The sequence below is a fragment of the Oryza glaberrima genome, chromosome 9 (genome assembly GCF_000147395.1).
Source record: "Oryza glaberrima chromosome 9, OglaRS2, whole genome shotgun sequence".
Classification (NCBI taxonomy): domain Eukaryota; kingdom Viridiplantae; phylum Streptophyta; class Magnoliopsida; order Poales; family Poaceae; genus Oryza; species Oryza glaberrima.
In genome coordinates this window covers 7,480,537-7,501,548 of record NC_068334.1, presented here as the reverse complement: position 1 = coordinate 7,501,548, position 21,012 = coordinate 7,480,537, and the positions used below count along the sequence as shown (strand labels likewise).

Sequence of the window (21,012 nt, the reverse complement as noted above, 5' to 3'; positions counted from 1 at the left end):
TGAGCCACCGCATTTTACGTGCGTGGTTCGGTCCCAACCTTCTCTCCGGAACACGGTCTTAGGGGGTGTTTAGATCTAGGGGTGTAAAGTTTTGGCGTGTCACATCAGGTATTACATAGGGTGTCGCATAGAGTGTTCGGGCACTAATAAAAATACTAATTACAGAATCCGTCAGTAAACCGCGAGACAAATTTGCTAAGCCTAATTAATATGTCATTAGCAAATGTTTAGTGTAGTGCCACATTGTCAAATCATGGGAGCAATTAGGCTTAAAAGATTCGTCTCGTAAATTAGTCGCAATCTGTGTAATTAGTTAGTTTTTTAGCCTATATTTAATACTTCATGCAGGTGTTCAAACGTTCGATATGACATGATGAAAAATTTTAGGGTGGGATCTAAAGAGGGCCTTAACCATAAAATTTTATAAAGTGTCACAATATATTACTAGTTAGGAAGTTACACTCAAACGGTTCAAATTCAAATTTGAAATCCACCAATGGCCCTCTTGCCCATTGTTTTCTTCTTGTCCTTTTAGAGATGTTGGGTACAGAGTACAGACTAGAGACTAGAGAGAATAGACTAGCAAGCAACTGCTCCATCTTCTTTCCCTTTCATCCCTCCAAATTGCCAATCTAATCAAACACTTAAGCCTATATCCACTAATAATCCCTAATTACCACCACCCCTCCACTACCCACTTCCCCCACGACGCCGACGCCGACGAGGCAGCCAACCAACCGCCGGCGGCGGGGACGACCCGGCCCGCGATCGCGACGCCGAGCATTGCGGGTGGGTACACGGAGATATTTTCTTCCTCCCACCTCCTCCTCCTCCTCCTTTTGCTGCCCTTTCACAACTGACAAGCTCTCTCTCTCTCTCTTCTCTCTTTGGGGGTGGTTCTTGGTGCAGAGCCGATCTGCGGCGGCGGCGGGTGTGGGGGGCTCGAGGAGCCGCTGGTCGGGAAGAGGAGGAGGAGGAAGAACGGCCGCCCTGTGAGTTCTTCTTACTTCCCCGCTTCAGTTAAATTTCTCCCTGATTCCATATATGGTTTTGTCTTTTTTTTCTTTATCACTTCTTGGATTTTTGTAGTTGTTGCTGCTGCTCACTGCGGATGCGTGTAGTTTCGCTTGGATTGGATTCTATATAGATGTTGAGTGCTTCCTCGTTACAGCTAGTTTAGGGTGCGGAGTTTACTGTAGAGATCACACTGGGGGATGGGAATGTTTGAGTGGTTCTTGATTGACGCGAGAGCTGGTTTGCGTTTTTCATTTATTTTTCTTTGCTAATGGATGTGCCTTCGGCCTCTAATCTCAGTGTTTAGTGTAATGAGATCGTTTTTCCCTCCTCATAGAGGATTGTTTGATTGCTGAGATTCTCTGTGGTTAGTGGTATGGAACCAATTTATCCTCCTAAATACCGAATTGTTAATCTGCTGGCTTCTCTGTGTTTAGTGGTACGGAACCAATTTTTCCTCCTTAATATCGAATTGTTAATTTTCGGTATGGAACCAATTTTTCCTCCTTAATAGCGAATTGCTAATTTTCTGGGCTTGGTTCCACGCTTCCAGTAGTAAGTAAGTACTGTGATTGGTAATTGTGATGTCATTACTCACAGCCACTGAAAAATTAGACATGGTCGAAGGGAAGGCATTTGATGTCATCCTTCCCCTTAGGCACAACATTGAGGTGACTCAGTTACTTGCTACCTTAAATCCTTAATGAGGCGCGACTTTCAAATGGGAGCGCAATTTTTTTTTTAAATTCTAGTGGTAATTGATTGATGGTGCGAACCGACAGCAACTAGCAATCTTGAAGATGCCAAAGCGTTGAGATAACTGCTGGTTGGCTTGAGTTACAGTGTTGGTGAGCCGTTTGAATATAGGCTGTGCTTGGTGGGTCCAATCTCCAGTGAGAAGCATTTTATACAGCATGCGTGCAGTGTTTCATGGATTGGTTAGTAATCTAACACAATCACGAGGAGTTTTGGTTCTTTTGGTTTAAGTTATTTTGGATCTGACTTGGTCAGGCTGGGCATTATTGTTCAGCAACTTGGTGTGTTGGTTACATTGGAGTTTCTTAGTTCTGTACAGCAAGTTGCTCTGTAATTTTTAATTCTACTGGTATGTGCAAGTGTTGATTGTCTATCTAGGAGCTTAGTGTATAGACAAAAGCTTTTATTTAATCTTTGCTTTGTTCACACTTGATTCCACATGTATTTTCTGATTTCTTAGCTTCCTGTAGTTGGAGTCTTTAAGTTTTCACCCTAATTCTCTCAGTTGGTTTGCCTACCTGGGTTCAAGAAATTAACGAAGATTTCCTAGTTGCTTTGGCTTGGTTGCCTCTTTTGGTCTGCAGTATGTCAATATTTGTACTCTTTGTTGTACATTTCTTTTTCTTGTCAGATCACTTAACTTCTCTTGACAGGCTTCTTTTGTAAAAAAAAAAAAAAAACACACACACATTATTTGCACCTGAGAAAATTACTCAAGCAGGCTACCGTATGACTGACTCTTTCGTAGTCAACTAATCACATTGCCATCCGGTTTTGTTTTCGGAAGTGATGAAAGGAAACAAAGCTAACATTTTTGGTAGAACGACGCTGCTGGCTGTACCACAGGTGGTCTGTTCAAAGTATTGTTTAAAATGCACATCAAATAATCAATGTACTCTGACTGTCCATTCTTTCATATGAAAGTTTTTCAAATTGGAAACAGCAAGAATTACTTCAAAAATTCATGTGTTGACAGTAAGACATTTGTACGACTGGCAATGAAGCCTTACTGTTTTTAAACACTCATCTCTGCATCCAATTCTTTACTTCCTCAATATTCTCAGAGGGGTAGGTTTATTTTGCGTGTTCATTATAGTTATCTCCTTTCCTTATTTCCTCTATATGTTCCGTCCTATCATACCTTGGTGGAGGTTTGCCCATTAGGTGGTAAATTATTTGTCTTTCTGCTTATTTTTGATGCAAAAATCTCATTGATGATTATATAGGCCTATTTAAATGATGTTTAGAAATTGGTTGAAATATAAGCAGTTTGTATGTTGAAATATTGAATTAATTTGCAGATTAGTGGCAACTAGTTTCTGAGTGCCAGGTGGCTGTTTATTTTTCATTATTTTGAGGGGTAAATACCAGAATGTTGTCTGCTGGCATTCTTGAAACATGAGCAGAGCAGAGTTTTTTGACAACATTGGTAGGCTGAAATCTGACCTTAGCATATCACATTAGGTATAATTTGAAAAAAAAAAAGGTCTTCTGAGTTCTCTGTTGGTTAGAACAATCATGGATGAAATGTATGAACTTCTATAGTCTCGTTATATTTTGTCTGTTCTGATGAATCATCACTAATAAAAGTTGAGATACTTTTTTTAAATGTCTCATGACTTACTGCGAGATCTGAAAAATAATCTCTGTTATCTCCATTTGTGTTCTTGTTAGCTCCTGTTATTCCTGGACCAAGAATGAGTTGTGCTAATTATTATTTCAGTTGTGGTTCAATGGATGCCCCAAGCTTTTATCTGCTTTCAACGTGTGTTCACTTTCTCAAATGATTGCAATGAGAGGGTTGTACCATAATGGTTTATGTTATATGCTGCTTGAATTTAATCCCAGTTTTCTGATTCCTACTAAAAAGAATTGGCTAAACTGGCTGATTCTGGCAAATTATTTGTCAGGCCTCAGGATCTGTAGGAATCTGTTGGCATCCCATAAGTTTGTATTGATGATCATGAGCATTCTCTGTTGTTATAAGAATTGCAAAGACTCCACTATTCTTAATTGTTAAATTTTCTTGGAAGTTGGAACATATTAACCTTTTAGAAAAAAAGTTCATTTCACTGTGACAAACTGGTGACATGCTTACCTCAGTTACAGTGTTATTTTTAAAGTTGTAACTAGTGTGCTTGGTAAACTATGTATTAAATTAATTATGTTGATAGATATTTCTTCGGGATCACCTATACATTTGTCGACAACTTTTCTTTTAAAAATTTGACAAATGTAATTATAGTACAATCGTGATGTAATCACCCTGTAACTTGCGTGTAACTACAATGTAACTTGTATGTAACTTTCAAAAATCTCTTCGTAACATGCTATTTCGGTGAAACAGAGGTCGTGGGAACGAATCCTCTTACATGTGTGCGTGCAGTGACTTTTTTCCTTCCTCACTTGCACAAATCTTGAAACAAATCTAACGGTTGAAAATTCAAAATTATGTGAAAGTTATATATAAGTTACAATGTAGTTACATGCAAGTTATAGTGTAATTACACTAAGATTGTACTGTAATTACATCTGAAAATTTGTCGACAAATATATAGCAAAATTGTATTTCTTCTGTATTTCCTAAAAAAAAGAAATTTCTTCTGTAGCAAATGACTTGATCCAGAAATTTTATAAAAACCGTTCAATTCTATTCACCAGTAAACATTTCAAGGTGGAGTTGGTTAAATGGCTCAATCGCTTGGTTGTGATCATGATCTTTGCTAGAAATATCTGAAATATTGTCAAATTTGTACCAGTAATTTTCAATGCATTACCTATGGACAATATAAGAATGTGAAATGTTTTCATAAAAAGTAACCAATGCCCAATTACGTATGATTTAACTGGTCTAGTTTCTACTGTTGGTATATACTGGAGGATATAAATATTTTTGCACCATGTACGGAAGCCTATTACAAAAGGATACGTTATCTTCTTGTGGGGCGGTTGCAAATTCTGGTATTCTTAGTTTTATTTTTATTATAGTTGCATCGTATCCACATTACATGGAGTTGTTATTATAACTCTAGTTACTCACTTTGCTTTCTTGTTATGTTTGTTATTTGAAGGACACAATGGCAGATGTCTTAGGATGTTACACTATAAAGTCCCATGGAACCAAAGTGGCGAGACTTCACATGTACGACTGGATAATACTTCTACTCCTTGCTGTTATAGATGGACTGTTGAACATAATTGAACCTTTTCACCGTTTCGTCGGGAGGGACATGATGACTGACTTGAGATATCCATTGAAGGGCAATACTGTTCCCTTCTGGGCTGTTCCGGTGTGTTCTTATGATGTTTCATCTGTTAATTATATTTGTGGACTTCAGAAAGCTATGATAGTTTTTTTAACTACTTTTCTGATTTCCAGCTCATTGGAATTGTATTGCCTTGTGCCATCTTTGGTGGAATTTACTTCAAAAAGAAGAATTTCTATGATTTGCACCATGGCATACTGGGTATTTTACATATTCTTGATCCTACCATTAAGTTGATAATATAAATAAAAAGGAATAATGCTTGACATTTTTTTTTTGGTAGGGATCCTATACTCTGTGCTTATAACTGCGGTAATCACAGATGCAATTAAGGATGGTGTGGGTCGTCCACGCCCAGATTTTTTCTGGCGCTGTTTCCCAGATGGAAAGGATGTAAGGTTCTTAGGCTAAAAACCTAAAGTGCACTTTTCTTCAAGCATGTTTGTGTTGATCTTCTCATTATTCAAATGTTTTATCTTTCTGAGTCTTAGTGGACCAGAACTCACTGAAGGACCTTCTTTCCAGGTTTATGATAATGTCACTACTGGTGTCATATGCCATGGAGAGAAGAGTGTCATCAAAGAAGGTCACAAGAGCTTTCCAAGCGGGCACTCTTCATGTAAGTGGTGACATACATAATCAACATACCTTTTTGTCCCGTTGTGCCTTTGGTAAATATTGACTTGTACATTATCATAGAGATGAAAATCATATATTCCTGAGGTACGGTAGTCACAAATTCTTCCCCATACAAAGGAAATGCTTTTGGCACAAGGTGTGCTGGGAGCTGGGAGCAAGAGATGACTAGCTCTAGGGCTGTAAATGCAATTGGTTCGGTAGTTTGCAGTGTCTGGCTTAGTGACAATAATGTGACTTGGAATCAGGAGCTTACGATCACTTTGAGGCCTCAATTGGGCGTGGGCAGGGACTTCTTAATGCAGAAGCTAGTTTGGTGCAATGGTGGTTGGGAGCCAGCCGGCAATGTAGATAACTATGCAAGTAAGGCAGTGGTGTGATGTTGAATGGGCCTTCAATGTAGATACTTGGTTGCCAATGGAGTAGGGACAGTTGATCAGTATGTAGTATCAAGCATTTGGTTTCTTTATGCATACACCATTATGGAGTTGCATAGCCTGTAGCTGGACCTAACTTGCTTACTGGCCTTATCGTGACAGTATGTGATTTCCTAGTGACCATACCAAGTTGCATTCCTTCAGTAGTGTATGCATATGTATGGTAGTGTTCCTACAATTATGTCATATGGTGCTGTGGCCAGACTATCTAACATTTTTGTTTTTGTTTATTTACACAACTCCAGGGTCTTTTGCTGGTCTAGGCTTCCTTGCATGGTACTTAGCTGGGAAGATCACAGTTTTTGATCGTAGAGGTCATGTTGCAAAGCTATGCATAGTATTTCTGCCTCTTCTTACTGCTGCACTTGTGGCTGTATCTCGAGTGGATGACTACTGGCATCACTGGCAGGATGTATTTGCAGGCTCTCTGATAGGTTTGCAATTTCAATAATATAACAATTATATGCAAGAGGTCCTAGCACTATCTAAAAGGAAAAAAAAAAATCCACAACCATTTCTTGATTCTGGCATTTCTCCTGTTGCAGGTCTTACAGTCGCATCATTTTGTTATCTGCAATTCTTCCCATATCCTTATGACGCAGACGGTACCTCTTTTTTTTTCTTCTTTTACCTATATAATTCTAGATAACTGACATATCACAAAAGATGGTAACATTCCCCTTTTTTTTGCAGCTTTCTGGCCTCATGCATACACCTTCCAGCTAGCGGAGGCCTCGCGCAACAATAACACCGCAAACTCCTACAGCGTGAGACCGACCGGGTTCGAGACTGTCAATGTCCCAGAAGGGCATGGTGGGATTGCTCTGAGAGACACCAACCTAGAGGCCGGCAGGAGACCGTGAAATCTGAGACCTGGACTGGAGAAAATCTACCAAATACCATGACAATATCCTGACTTTACGAGTTCGAATTTTGTCCACTCGACAGACGATATGGTAGGCTGTGTTCATATATGTATTACAGTTGTATCTAGATCTGCTGTTTCATCACTTCTGAATTGGTCTCTTGGCTTCCATGGTTTTTGTTTTCTGCTAATGGGATGGCTAGCCCCAGAAGCATTGGCTGTAAACAATCTAGTAGACGCTCTAAAATTACATTGTACATTAACTCTGCTTATTTTGGGTTTGGTCAAGATAGGGTTGTGGTCATAATTGTTATGCTTATGTATGCTCTCTCTGCATTACAGATTCTGAGAAACGGTGTAATGAAATTTGGACTTCCTCGATGTGATGAACGTGAGAATAACCCAATTACATTGATATATGTTGATTTTGTTATCGTCTATCAAAGTGTCAGAAATGCTACGTTTTGCCTTGGGTAAAAAAAAAAAAGAAAATCTGTTCGCCTATAAAAGTGGCTGACACAAGTTTTCAGAGCTGAGCTAAGTCGAAAATTCAGGTTCCACAGAATTAAACAGTTATTCAAAAAGAAATATAAACATCGAGTGGCGTTAAATTTCGAGTAAATTGTTTTTTAACATGACTTTCGTTAACCATAAACCCCTAAATTAAGCAACCATGATTCTCTGAAAGTGTGGCGGAGAGTTTTTGCGCTGTTGTTTTTGATGATGCGCTTACCTGCGCTGTTATCAGTAATCAGGGCCTATTATCCCTTTGAAATGTTTTGCTGGGAGATAGGGGTCTTCAGTTTTTCTTTTTCTTTTTTTTTAACCTGATGACGTAGTGGATTCAGAGTTCAGAGTGAGTCAAGCTGACTGTTGTTAGTCATTTTACACTTCTGTTGAACGCTGGCAAAAATCCCATATATAAGATCATGGCTTCCTTAAAACCAGACAAATGAAAATGAAAATTTGCCATCTTTCTCTCTCTTTTAAAGAAACAGACCGCATGAGCTCTACTAGATAGGGACGGCAATTTTGCCCACAGGCGTGGGTATCCGTGGATACCTGATCTGATGGGCACGGGCATGGGTGTAATATTTTACCTGTGGATACGCCCGCCCGAGACCCAAAAACGTAGCGGGCAACAGTTGGGGGTATTATTTTTTTGCTCGTTGGTAATGCCCGACCCTATACATATGTATTAGCTAATTTTAGCAATCTCTTAATTTCTATACCTCTTTTTCTTGGCCCATCAACCAAGGACATATATATACTCAACTAGAAACCCTAACCTAATTCCCCACTTCCTTCTCCTACCCCATCACAATGCGGCGGCGCAGGCAGAAGGTGGCACTGGGAGGTAATGGCGGCGGTGGCAGAGCGGGCCAGCGAGGGCAAGCGATGGCGAAGGCGTAGGCCAGCGCGGGTCTGCGGCGGCTCAGGGTTATGACGGCGACGGTAGGCAGTGGCGCCGGGTGCCGCTAGGTATCCAGCGGGCATGCCTGTACCCGGTGGTTATGGGTACGGGCACAATGTTTTGCCCGCTAACCTTGTCGGGCATGATTCGGGTGGGGACTATCGGGCATCGGGTCGGGCATGGTTTTGCTTTGCTCGTGCCCGACCCGACCCGTTGCCATCTCTACTACTGGATATATTAAGAATGAGTAAAAGAGTTCAGAAAATAAAAGAGTTCATAGAATTTACGGACCGAACAGAGTACATCATGGTGGGTCAAAAGCTAGAGTACGCTGATCAACAAGGATCAAGTTAAATTAGAACTCAGATTTCATGGGAAGAGATCTCCTGGAAAATTCTTTTGTTTCTTTCTCATGGAAAATTTGTCGTCTTTTGCATGACAGATTTTGAATATAATCTGATCCTTATACTAATTATATATTCTAGGAAAAATTTTAAGTACAGAGAGTCAGAGAGTATCTAATCTCTATATATCTAATTCAGGTTAATTACGATGTCTAGATTTGGTCTAGAAGCTGAATGTATCTTATGGATGGAATCATTTGTTATTTCCAGAGTTTAAACTTTGTTTTAAACTAAGTTGTTCTCTACCCTCTTGTCTATACTCGATACTCCTTATCTACGTACCTATCAACAATACTATTTTTTATTAAGATACAATGAATATAGCTACAGTAAAAAATGGCATTGTGTTGTATTCCACTTTAAGGTACTGTAGCTGGAGCACACGTTACTATTTTTACATGGCAACTAGGCCTCTATGTTAATCTTTTGCAGAGAATCTATACATATATACACAACTATTTTTAAACGAATAATGATGATTTAGGGGGGAAATATAATGAGGAAGAAGACCAAGCTAGTGGTGAATGTAGGACAAATTGAGGTGCCATGGGGCAAAACATAGCACAAATTGAGGTGCTATTTTAATAGAACTAGGAAGGTAGCCCGCGCATTCGCGCGGGCATGCGTCGTACGCTAACTATGCGACATTAATAAGAGCGAAATATTAACCGGAGAACAATTGTCACGATTTCTCCATAAATTGTTTTCACCGGTATTAATTGCTTATATAATTTTCTAACCTATTACTTTTATGTTATATCATATTTAAATAATATCTATAAGCAATTATTTATAATCTTCTTCAGCATTTGAAAAGAATGTAGTCTTATTTTCTTTAGAAAATATGTCAACGAAAGTAAAAGTAATGTGTTTTCTTTTTTTTTTTAATTGCATATATTATCATGGTTTATTAGAGGATGAATTGGGTGGGACATGAGGCTTTACTAAATGTATTGATTTATATAGCCTAATATGATTGATGTAGTTTGAGAGGTGATCCATCCATAAACATTTTCATTTAGAGTAGGTCAGAGGCTCCACACAACCTAACATGAATACGATAATGACGAAATATAGTTGCGCAGTAATATTTTTGAAATGTGATGTCCCATGAATACACGCTTGTTTATTATATAACATAGATATAATGGTTAGAAATAATAATGGTTCCACCAATTTAAAAGGCATAGTAGTATTCCAAAATTATTGTTTTTAATATCCAATATTATTGCGAAGTGAGTGTAGCTCAACTGGTTATGTTCCTTGTGATGGAACATGCCCACCCAGATTCAAGTCTTAGACTTGACACGGGTGCTCGCATTTACAGCTAATTATTCCCTCAATGCTGACATACCCGTTGCAGCGAGACGCTCGTGGCGAGACGCTCGTCGGCCTAGTCTTTAGGAGATACTCATAGGGGTAGGATGTGTGTGTGCGTTTATAGGGGTGAGTGTGCACGTATTGTGAGCGCCTGCGATTGTATGGTGTTTCTTAAACAAATACCCAATATTATAGATTGTTTCTCTCTGTGTGTTTTCATAAGGGTGAGGGTGCGCACATTTAGAGCGCATGCGTTGTATAAGTTTTTCTTAAGAAAATGAATATTATTGATTGTTTATCTTTTAGTTTAATAGCTAAAAAATAGGGACATGACGGACGGTGTTTTGTGCATGTGAGGGTGGGGAGGAGGTGGAGGAGATTTTATTCTTCTAATTTTTCTATATTATTTAAGTGAAATCCGATGATGGGGTGTTTCATTTTTTCTAAGAATTTCAAAGATTCTTTCCCTTTTTATAGGAGGTGACACATGGCGACTTAAGATTTTCTTAAAAATAGATCTAATAGTTAAAAATAATGGATACAACAATTTAATTGGATTATTTTAGAATTTTAGGATATTATACACGATGAGTTATGAGCGTTCTGGAGGGGCGTTTATTGATTTTTGTTATGTACAATGATTTAGTACAACGTGTTACATATTTTCAATTAATTTTTCATTGTTATTTATTTGGCATGCAAACGATAGTGTCTACCTTCAAATGATGTATTTTTTATTTTATATAGTAAAATATAGCTAATGTGATCTTGATTTATTTATTTAGTTATAAAATAAAACAATAGCTATGAATATTTTTATATTATGTTAGTTTAAAAAAATAGAAGATGGGATAATTGAGCTGGAGAGGAGAGGATGGGAGAGTCAAATAGGGAGGGTCAGAGATATATTATATGTAAGGCGAGAGGATACGGAGAGATTATTGTTTTTCAAGATAGATCGAATGGATCCTATAAATACAATTTATCTTATGGCTATCAGAAATACTTTGGGTATTGTATTTTCTAATTAAACTATTTAAAATTTTCTAATTTAAGTGCATGTTATTAATCAGAATGTTTAAAAATCTATTTGATTTTTTCTTAAAAATATATGGATCAGTGAACAATAGCTTGCCTGTAGAATATATATGTCCCAAAGTAATGAATTTCTATAATAATATTAGCTATATGAATTTAATAATATATGTCCCAAACTTGGATCTTCAATCTTAAAATATTTTATAGTAAACAATCTAATGGAGTGTACAAATAAAAAATTAGCTATATGAATTAGATAATACAGTTGTTTAAAATTTGTTATCATAAAATATTTTTTCCATCTATCTAAAAAGAAGAAAATAGGAGAGAAAGGAAATAGGTGGGGAGGTATGCACGCACGTACTTACTGGACGGGCGGGGATGAGATATGCGGGCTTTTTTTGTCCTTTTCTTTTTGGCTAAATAAATATAATGACAAAAAATAATTGGTAAAAAAATATATTTTCCACCTTTCTAAAAGAGGAAAATAGGAGAGAAAGGAAATAGGTGGTATTCCTTTTTTACTTGGACAAATAATTTAATAGTAGAAAACAATGGGTCCACTGTATATTACAGAAAATGGACGGCCAAATGTTTTGTTTATTCTCAAAATTTTTGTGATCTTTCTAATATATTAAAACGTCATGCGGCGACGTAGGAGCATTTGTAGGAGTGCTACGTGGCGTCCTGAGTACGTTTATAGGATGTTTAATCGTCTTTTAGTATATAATAGACGATATTAAGAGGAAGCAGGCTAATGTAAAGGTATAAAATAATGGATCATTAATTTAAATATAGTGCCACGTCAGATTATACAGTGCCACTGCCACGTGATGGCCTAAGAGCGCTTATAGAAGCACCACGTAACTATATTTACAGAGTAATAAATTTTATTTTTTTTAGTATTGAAGATCATATTTTAAAAAGACCGTCTATTTTTTTCCGATGGTTATAACATCATACATATATTTTCCTTTAGGGCTTTATAGCATTTTTTTTATCTTGCATTCACCTTACATACGTACGTACGTTCCTTTTATTTTTCCATCCAAGGGAACAGTTTATCAATGTTTTTTTTTTATTTATAGGTTTTTTTATCGTACACACGTACGTTCTTTGTTTCTTTTTTTAATAAACAGTACCTAATGATCATATACGTACGTAAGTATTTTCATACTTATACGTATGTACGTATTTCCATCTTACGTAACTATTTTCATGTATATAAGTATTTCCGGTAAATGGCTTGGATATAGAAAGCATAAACTTATTAAATAGATTTAATCTGACGGTGTAAAATAATGGGTCCACCAATTTAAATGAAAATCGATGGTGGGATTGTAGAATGCCACATGGCGGCCTAGGAGCGCTTGTAGGAGCGCTACGTGGCGGCTTCGGAGCGTTTATATGATGTTTAATGGGCTTTTAAGTATATAATAGAAATAGATAGATGTCACACTCCAATCTGGTACCGCCGTACAATGGTACCTGACAAGAGCGTGTCGTAGGAAAAACGGCGTGAACCGCTTTCTACGAAACCGCGATCTCAGTACCAGTCCCAGGACATAGTGCTGTTACTCACGGTGATAAATATGAATCATTACAATCTTTAAAATAAATAGAGGACTTATTTACCTTAACTTAGATTGCAGCTCAGAACAGCCCGAGAATGCAACCGACGACACGAACGAGGAAACACCAACAACAGCAGCAGCAGCGGAACCAACGAACTAACACCCAACACCACAGGCAACGGCTGGGAACCAGGACGAAATCCTAATCTTCACTCCACTTCATCTTCACTTCAAGGCGGAGGAACTATATATATATTTATATAGAGCAAGGGTGAGTACTTTCGTACTCAGCAAGTCACGGGAATTTAGGTGTTTAATGCAAGCTTGGAAGAGAGGTAAGGTTGTTTTGCAAATCCTTTGTTTGAAATCATTTTTGAAATCACTAAGTGATTTATTTCTTTTTAACTTTGGGTCGAAAGAAGACTTGCATCTCGATTCGACTTAAGAGATGCTTTTCAACAACTCAAATGGTAATGTACCGACCTCCTGGGTCAGATCATTACTTATCGGCTCCCAGAGCCATTTCACTTGATTAGGCAGCTCCCAGAGCCTTTTTCATTTTTGCGGACTCCCAGAGTACAGCTGTCCAGCAGCAAAGCAATCCGCTTCCACTCGGGAAGCCTAGTCTATGATGCCCGCAGACATCCCGAATCACACAGATTCGTTTCTGACCACCTAGGTCATCCATCTGCCACATAGGCTGATTCTGGTTACGATTTCCATTCCACAACAACTTTTCACAAAGCACATGCAATCAAATCTACGCAACGGGAACCACCTCACATCCGCCCATGACCGTGGGCACGGCTGTTCGAACAGTTAGTTAACCTCTACAGAGCGGTACACTTTACCCACAAGACACGAACTTACTTCAGACACTAGCCGGTGTCAGAGGTTCACGACAAAGCCTTTCCCAAGCCGACTCAGGGTTACCTCATGCCACATAGAAGGATCAAGTCCTCACATAAATATAGGCCATTTTAGTTTTCACAAATCAAACTCCAACCACCTCGATCGGTAATTCTGCAAGCTTCTCTTCCTTGCTTACCAGGAACTCGGTTTGGCACCAACCGACCCCGCCCCGGCGTTCCCAACTATTGGCATGCGAGGTTTCCCTGAACCGACTAGTTACTTAGCCAGGGTGTCCCATTCCACCTTGTGGTTGCACTTTGATTATGCTCGATGAGTTTCCCACAAGAATCGGTCCTTATATGTGAATACGGGACAACGCCACGTAGGCACGGCTCCCGCATCGCGAGTTTTCACAATTCATTTTATTTTCAAACACACCGACACCACATGTCATGTTTTCAAGGCTTCACAAACCCATTTCCCAAGTTTTCGACAATTAGCGGTGTATGTGAGATATTTGGTATAGTTGCTCAGAGAGCACGGATACCGAAGTACCACAAGGGTGGAGTGACAAGGAATCAGGGTATTACAACCTATAGGAATTAGTGCGACTACTGGGTAGGTCCGTTGGTTTGGCACGCAAACCAAGGCCAAACAAATTAAGTGTGCGATTATAATAATGCAAGTTACAAACAAAATAATAATGATTTTTCAATTATAGGAGCAATTGATCAAAGGGTGACTTGCCTTACTCAAGGTCTTCACGGAGCTTCACGAATCTTCGAGAAAACCACGATCGACGAAAATCCGGTAGCCACGGCTATACGCAAACAATCAAAAACCTAGACAAAGACCAAAAGAAAGATTCTAATCCTTTCTTCCTATATAATTGGTACCCACTAAAAATCATTGATTGCTATAAAAGCTTAAAATCTGTGAAGCCACGTCATCATCTAATACCAGCCGTCCGATCAATTAGGGTGAGCACTATAGACCATCTGATCTTTCCTGCTCTCCTCGCCCTGGCCAGCCGAGCTAGCGGATGGAGGCAGCCCATTGAACACACCTCAGCCCACCCAACCAAAGTCTCGCTAAGCAGTTGGCCCAGGTGTCGATGCTCTGTTTCTACGTGTTATGCGGGGCAACGTTTCAGCTTTGTGAAAACGGCAAGGGCATCTATTACGGCTGTAATGGCCAGTTAGATCTCTCAATAATTCACCCTGAAGGTTTCCTTTTCTCTCGCCTTATTACACATCCTTAAATTGAGTCACCGTAGCATCAAGTAGATCTTGCCAAATCGAACCATCCACCTAAGCCTACGTCCAATCTCCTTCCGAGTGTATATGTGTATGTTTTTCCTGCCTGTTCTTCGACCATATGACTTCATCCAATTTTTCGGCTTCCTTTCTTTCAATCATTTTAAGATTCCGTTAGCACTAGAATGATTCGTTCTTTGTTGTCTCTTAGATTAGTGAAAAAGAAAAACAAAGTTTTGGTTTCCAATAGTGAAACCGACATTATTCGACTAGGTATGAATGAAAGATTTTACATTCGTTTTCCTTTTGCATTCGTCATGTGTTATTTGCTCTTTCATTAACCTTATATGTTAAATAGAAAAATATTGAAAAAACAATATCACCGCCCTATGTAGGTTACAATTCTTTTTTTAGAAAAATATACTTTTTTTAGAGAAGGGTATTTTTTACCCGGCCTCTATATTCAACTGGATATATGCAGCTATTTAAATTAGGAACTTAGCCTATTGAACATGAAACTTAGTCCTCAAATAACCCAATCTGAAATTCACTCATATGGAGATTTGAACTCAGGACATCAGGGGAAAAATATGCTTTTGTATTCATATGTTTGAAAATGCTTTGTTTCCAGCCAGCCACTAAGGCGATCCTGCTTGCATAGAGAACTGTTTTAACCTGTTGTGCACGTCGGCCTGTCATCACAAGTTCTGATGATCTGATCCCTTCATCAAATCAATTTGCTTCAGTTGAGGCTCACCGTAGACATTAGGTAGCAGAAACAGATGTTCGTGCATATAATTTTTCTCCCAATCATTTCCAGTAGTAATTTCTTTGGTTACCTATTCAACCAATTCTTCTACAAAATCTTAATCGATGTTTGCACATGTCCCGTAGAAACTACTGCACCCAATTCTCATATTTATATGGGATGCCGGGAACAATGTATTCATCAAAATGTTCAACGCATGCACGAACAATCTGAGAAATCTTCAAATCATCATCAACCATATTGAGCGTTTATGTCATTCTCCACCTATTTCGTCGTACCAATCAACTATGTTCTATGTACGATTTCTCAAGTATCAATCAAACTATGACACTTTTCAAATCATACACATGTCTGTTTACGAAATTTTGTTTAGAATGCCACTTAAAAATTCCCGCTGCAACGCGCGGGGTGTCATCTAGTTAGACTAATTAATAGTGCCATTAGATAGATCTCAATTTTACGGAATCACTGGAGGTGGAACGGAGTCAATCGGAGCTACAGATTGGAAGATATGATTTTTGGAAGATTAAAGGATTTTGTCTAAAGGAAAAATGATTTATTAAATCCCTTGGAAAAGAAAAGGAAGGAGGGATGTGAATCAGACTTCCTTGGGCGGCTTAGGGCGCGGCCCGATGACTTGCGCGGCTCGCCGAGCCTTATTGGGCCGAGCGAGCGCGGGAGTCGGCCTATTAGGGCACGGGAGAGAGGGGGGTGGGTCCAGTGGACCGAGTGCACCGTGTGGGGTCCCGGGTGGGGCCCGCTTGTTGGTGACACAGCCCACGGTGGGATGGGCGCACGCGAGGGCGGCGCTAGGGTTCGATGGGGATGGTGCACGGGCGGTGCGCCGGATGGACCGAGACGCGTCGGGCCCACATGCAGCCGGTTGGCGCACCGTGGACCGCACGCGCGAGGGTGGGAGAGGGAGGAGGCGGCTGACCGGCTTGGCCCGGTCAAAGCCGAGGTGGCGCCGACGTGGCGCCTACGTGGCAGCCACGTGGGCCGGCGGGAGGAGGAACAAGGGGGCGCCGGCATCCAACGGCGGACGGCGACGGCGTTCGCCGGAGCAGTTCACGGGGATTCAAGGGAGGGTGTGGACACCGGAATGAAGGACGGGACGAGGGGAGACGAGCCGACGACTCGGATTCGCCGGAAGGAGTTCGACGGCGATCATCGGCGGCGAGCAAAAGGGGAAACAGCGGAGGGGTGGTGAGGATTCAATTCAAGGTGGTGGGAGCATCTCCGGGGTTCAAGGAGTTCGTTTCTGGCGCCGGATGGGGAGGAGAGGCACCGAGGGTGGCTGGCGACGAGAGGCGGCCTCCGGGAGCGGGCACCGACGGCGGCAAGGCCGTGGCGAGCGGCGGCGGGGCTTGGGGCTTCGTCTACGTGTGTTCGGGAGGGCTACCGAGCTACCATGTGAGCCAACGGAGGGAGAGGACGAGTGAGAAGGGAGAACGGAGGGAGGCACTACCGAGCCGAGACAGGCGCTGTGACGAGCGGCCGACGGTGCGGAAGCGAGTTCTCCGGCCTCGGGCCGGGGAAGGGGAGGAAGACGGGCGCCCGGAGTCCCGCGTCACGCGTCCTCGCATGCACCGGTCTCCCCGGTGCTAGGCGGCGGACGGCGACGGCGAGAGCAAGGGAAGGGCGACAATGGCGCGGTGGAGTAGGAGTCTGAAGCGGGAGGGATTGAGATGGGGAGGGGAGCTTGGCTTTGGGCTTTATAGGAGTGGTGAGGCGTCGAGGAGAAGGAACCGACATAGAGCGGTCAGGGGGGGGGGGGGCGGGCGGTCGTGCGTGGTCATGGTGGGAGCAGCGAACTTGGCGGTCACGGGTGGCAGAGGAGGGGACGATGGTGATGGAAGGTAAAAAGCAAAAAGGGAGAATGGGGGAAGGAGGGGTGCGACCATGCCGTTTCGGGACGGAAGAGAGAGAGGAGGGAGAGCGCGTGAGAGGGGGAGCCGAGGCTCTGCCTCTGCGTCTTGGATGCAAGTGCACAGAGGTGGGGGTGAGCGGCAGGGCGGCATGGGCGGCTGCGCGGCGCAGGCGGCCAGGGCTGCCGCGGCGGCGACCGGGCGGTCGGCCACGCGCGCGACGCGATGGCGCGGCGGAATTCAAGGGCGGTGGCGGAAATCGGTGCCGGTGTGAGAGAAACGGAGAGAGAGGAAGAACGAGAGAGCGAGAGAGAAGAGAGAGCGAGAGCTCTCTCTCTTGGCTTCGGTGGCGCACGTGAGGGAGATGGCAGAGGGGAGAGATGGGCTGGACTGAGAGGGGGAGATGGGCCGGGGAGGAAGAGTCGGCCCACCGAGCCTGAGGGAAGTAAAATAGACTTTTGCTGGGAGATCTGATTTGGATAGGAATAGGGAGTTTGGAAATGGAATTTGAATTCAATATGGGAATTTAGATATTTTTGGAGTCGGGCAAGTATTTGGCGAGGATTCAAAGAGAGGAATTGGATTTCGAAATTTGATTTGGAGACTTGAATCGGAAGAGGAAATTTGAGGCGGAGGATTTTGATTTCGATGAGAGGGAACAACGGGATTTGAATTAAGATCTTGGCACAACTTAGACTCTCACTCAAAGAACAAAAATTTTCGCAATTAGGATTTTCTTAAAGTAGTTTTTAACGTCCCACGAAAAGCGGATCGTTACAATAGATAGATGAGAGTTTTTTCTATGTAATATTATTGGACATGAACAAGATAGCTAAACAGACAAATGGAAAATACATCAAAATAGTTATCTCGGCATTATGTAACATGTTTCTAGAAATCCTCTCATGGTATAGCTCAATGAATACAATAATTTGTTCTGTTGAATATAGGATTAGTGAGAAGTAAGAACAATAAGAAGATATAGAGATCCGAAGACTTGAGTCTCGGCAATGGAATCAGTTCTTTCTCGGGATGGCTACCTGAAGCTTAAACCTAACAACAAGCATCAAGCTAAAGACAGACCAACATGTTTTCTTATTATTGTTAGCATCTTAATGGCATCAACAATCCATTGCCTCATACGTATAGATAAAGGGATAGATCTCGACAAGTCTGAGTAGTACATATTCTGGTCGAATAATAATACGTCGTTGATGTAGAGGCAAGATTTAATTCCATTAGGGCAGTCCCAACCCTCCATCTAGGATGGTGTCTATGGCATTAACTACATTGCTATGTAGGACTTTTAGCTTATGTGGCACTATATTAATTAAGAGAGAGAGTGAAGAGAGGAAGAAACTGGGTCTTATGCAAGACACAGCTTCAACACAAGAACCTATGCATTAGACACTATCAAGTTTTGCATTGGGAGATAACAGTATCTTTATAATAGATGAAGAATAAATATGATTGGTAGAGAAGAGAGATGATGTATTTATTAATGGTCCACTTTAAGAACCATGGGTTGTAGAGTATAGTTTCTATTATGATGTCTTATTGACATGGCACCATAGACACTGCTTATGGACACTATGGGTTGGGACTGTCCTTATGGAAAAAGTAGTAGCCCCATTGTCCCAGAGTAATTACAATTGGAGGATTCAAGTTATCGCCAAATAAATGCACATTAAGTACTATTGTTATTTTCTTTTCTTGTTAACTTGTCTTTTGACTTTTAGAATTTTACAGTTATTATGGAACCTGTTTTCGGTAACTTTGAAACTACACCTTCCATACCCATCTAGTGTAGGCATCTTAATTTATCAGGCTGATAATTAACCTTTATTCCATTCATCCCAGAATATAAAGATCTGCACATTGATTAAAAAGGTAAGTAGAACTAATTGGGAGATGGTTGTAATTGGTTGAGATGATAAAATATGTAAAAAATTGAATGAAAAATGTTGTAATTTGTTGAGATGAAGTAAATGGAAAAGTTGCAATATGGCTCTTTGGCAGTGCTCCAACTCCTAAATCTAACTCCAGGAACATAGTCTGGAGTAGCGATCTGAACCGTGCTTCATCCATCTATTTCATTTTTTATATCACTCTCTTTTTTAGATAAAGCTATAACCGTAGCTAAACATACCCTAAATTATGTATTTTTTAAGACTATGCAGAACCTGAACCCTCAGGGCGTTCACTCGAAGAAGCTGTACATAATCTGCAACGAGTTAAACCGTCGAAAGATCGAGGCTTCATCGATCTACACTGATGAGGAATAATCCCTTTTTGTTCTTCTTTTATTATGGAAGGCCCTAGCTTTTTTGGAGAAAGAACATATTCTTCAGATTTATTTATAGTGCACACATACACACAAGAGATATCTGTAGAGAGAGAGAGAGAGAGAGAGAGAGGTGTGCAAAGGTGCAGTGCAGCTGCAACGATGGGAAACACGTATTGCAGCTTGTCATGCTCGAAGCTGATGACCTGCAACTGTGGCGTCGGGTGCTGCAAGAAGGCGCCGCTGTTGCCGTCGCCGGAAAAAAGTGGTCCGGCCTCTAAGGTAGTAGATCAACAGCCTCCAGCGACGCCGATGCCGCCGCCGCCGCCGCCGGCGAAAGATCCGGCCGCCGGAGGCTAGGCAACTTAATTTAGTATATTGCTGGCCACATGATTACATAAAATGATATATGATCGTTGCTTCGTCGCTTCCTCCATTATTTTCCTTTGTTTTTTCTATTTTGCTTTTTGTTTTTGAGATGATGGTTGTTGTTCTCCATTTCTGATCAATTGAAATAATAAGCAGGTAGGCAACCTTCGATATGATTATATATATGTGATGAATCGATTTCTTAATTGTGTTGCGACTTGTAATGCTTTCTTTATGTATTTCTGCTCTCTCTATATGTGTGTGTAGGGTAAACTATTTTAAACTCTCCAGATGACATCATCTGGCTGTTTGCATCTCTCTATATATCTATATATGTGTCTGCTCTCTCTCTCTCTCTCCATATATACTGATCTATCACATGCTAATCTATCTTATTAAATTTCTTCATAACCATTTGGATAATATGAGGGGATATCCATTCAAGAGTTTAGAATCCACTTCCATGTGTGGGTGCGTACACCAAATGAACTAGTACTAATTAAGCTGTGTTTGCAACCCCTTGTTCCCAACCCTTCTCTCTCGTTTTCCGCGCACACGCTTTTCAAACTGTTAAACGGTGTGTTTTTTGTGAAAAGTTTCTATACGAAAGTTTCTATAATATTGCAGCTTGAAATTGAGCTCTGTATATGTTACATTTATGTGTAAATTATTTGGCATTCATTTATGTGCTTTGATGCTCTAATTAAGGTCAGTCTAAATAATGTTAGCTGGCCACACTATTTAGTTGGACTTTGAGTGGAGCGGGCGAGAAGTGCTACGCACGCAAATCGTCCAAATGGCAAATTCAATTGAATTATTATGTCCATAAAAAAATTCTAACCATTATGTTCGATTAATTGTTGGACAATATATTTAACAAATAAGCTAGA

The 21,012-nt window shown here is 40.8% G+C and overlaps 1 protein-coding gene across 1 annotated transcript; it reads left to right on the top strand.

The window, feature by feature from the left end:
- Positions 1 to 619: 619 nt before the first annotated feature.
- On the top strand, positions 620 to 7,355 carry LOC127784800 (lipid phosphate phosphatase 2-like). Its single transcript, XM_052312181.1, has 9 exons — positions 620 to 789; positions 910 to 992; positions 4,842 to 5,060; positions 5,150 to 5,237; positions 5,320 to 5,429; positions 5,562 to 5,655; positions 6,355 to 6,543; positions 6,655 to 6,714; positions 6,803 to 7,355. The coding sequence occupies exons 3-9, from the start codon at positions 4,848 to 4,850 to the stop codon at positions 6,970 to 6,972; spliced, it is 924 nt and encodes a 307-aa protein (XP_052168141.1). The 5' UTR covers positions 620 to 789; positions 910 to 992; positions 4,842 to 4,847; the 3' UTR covers positions 6,973 to 7,355.
- The last annotated feature ends 13,657 nt before the right edge of the window (positions 7,356 to 21,012 follow it).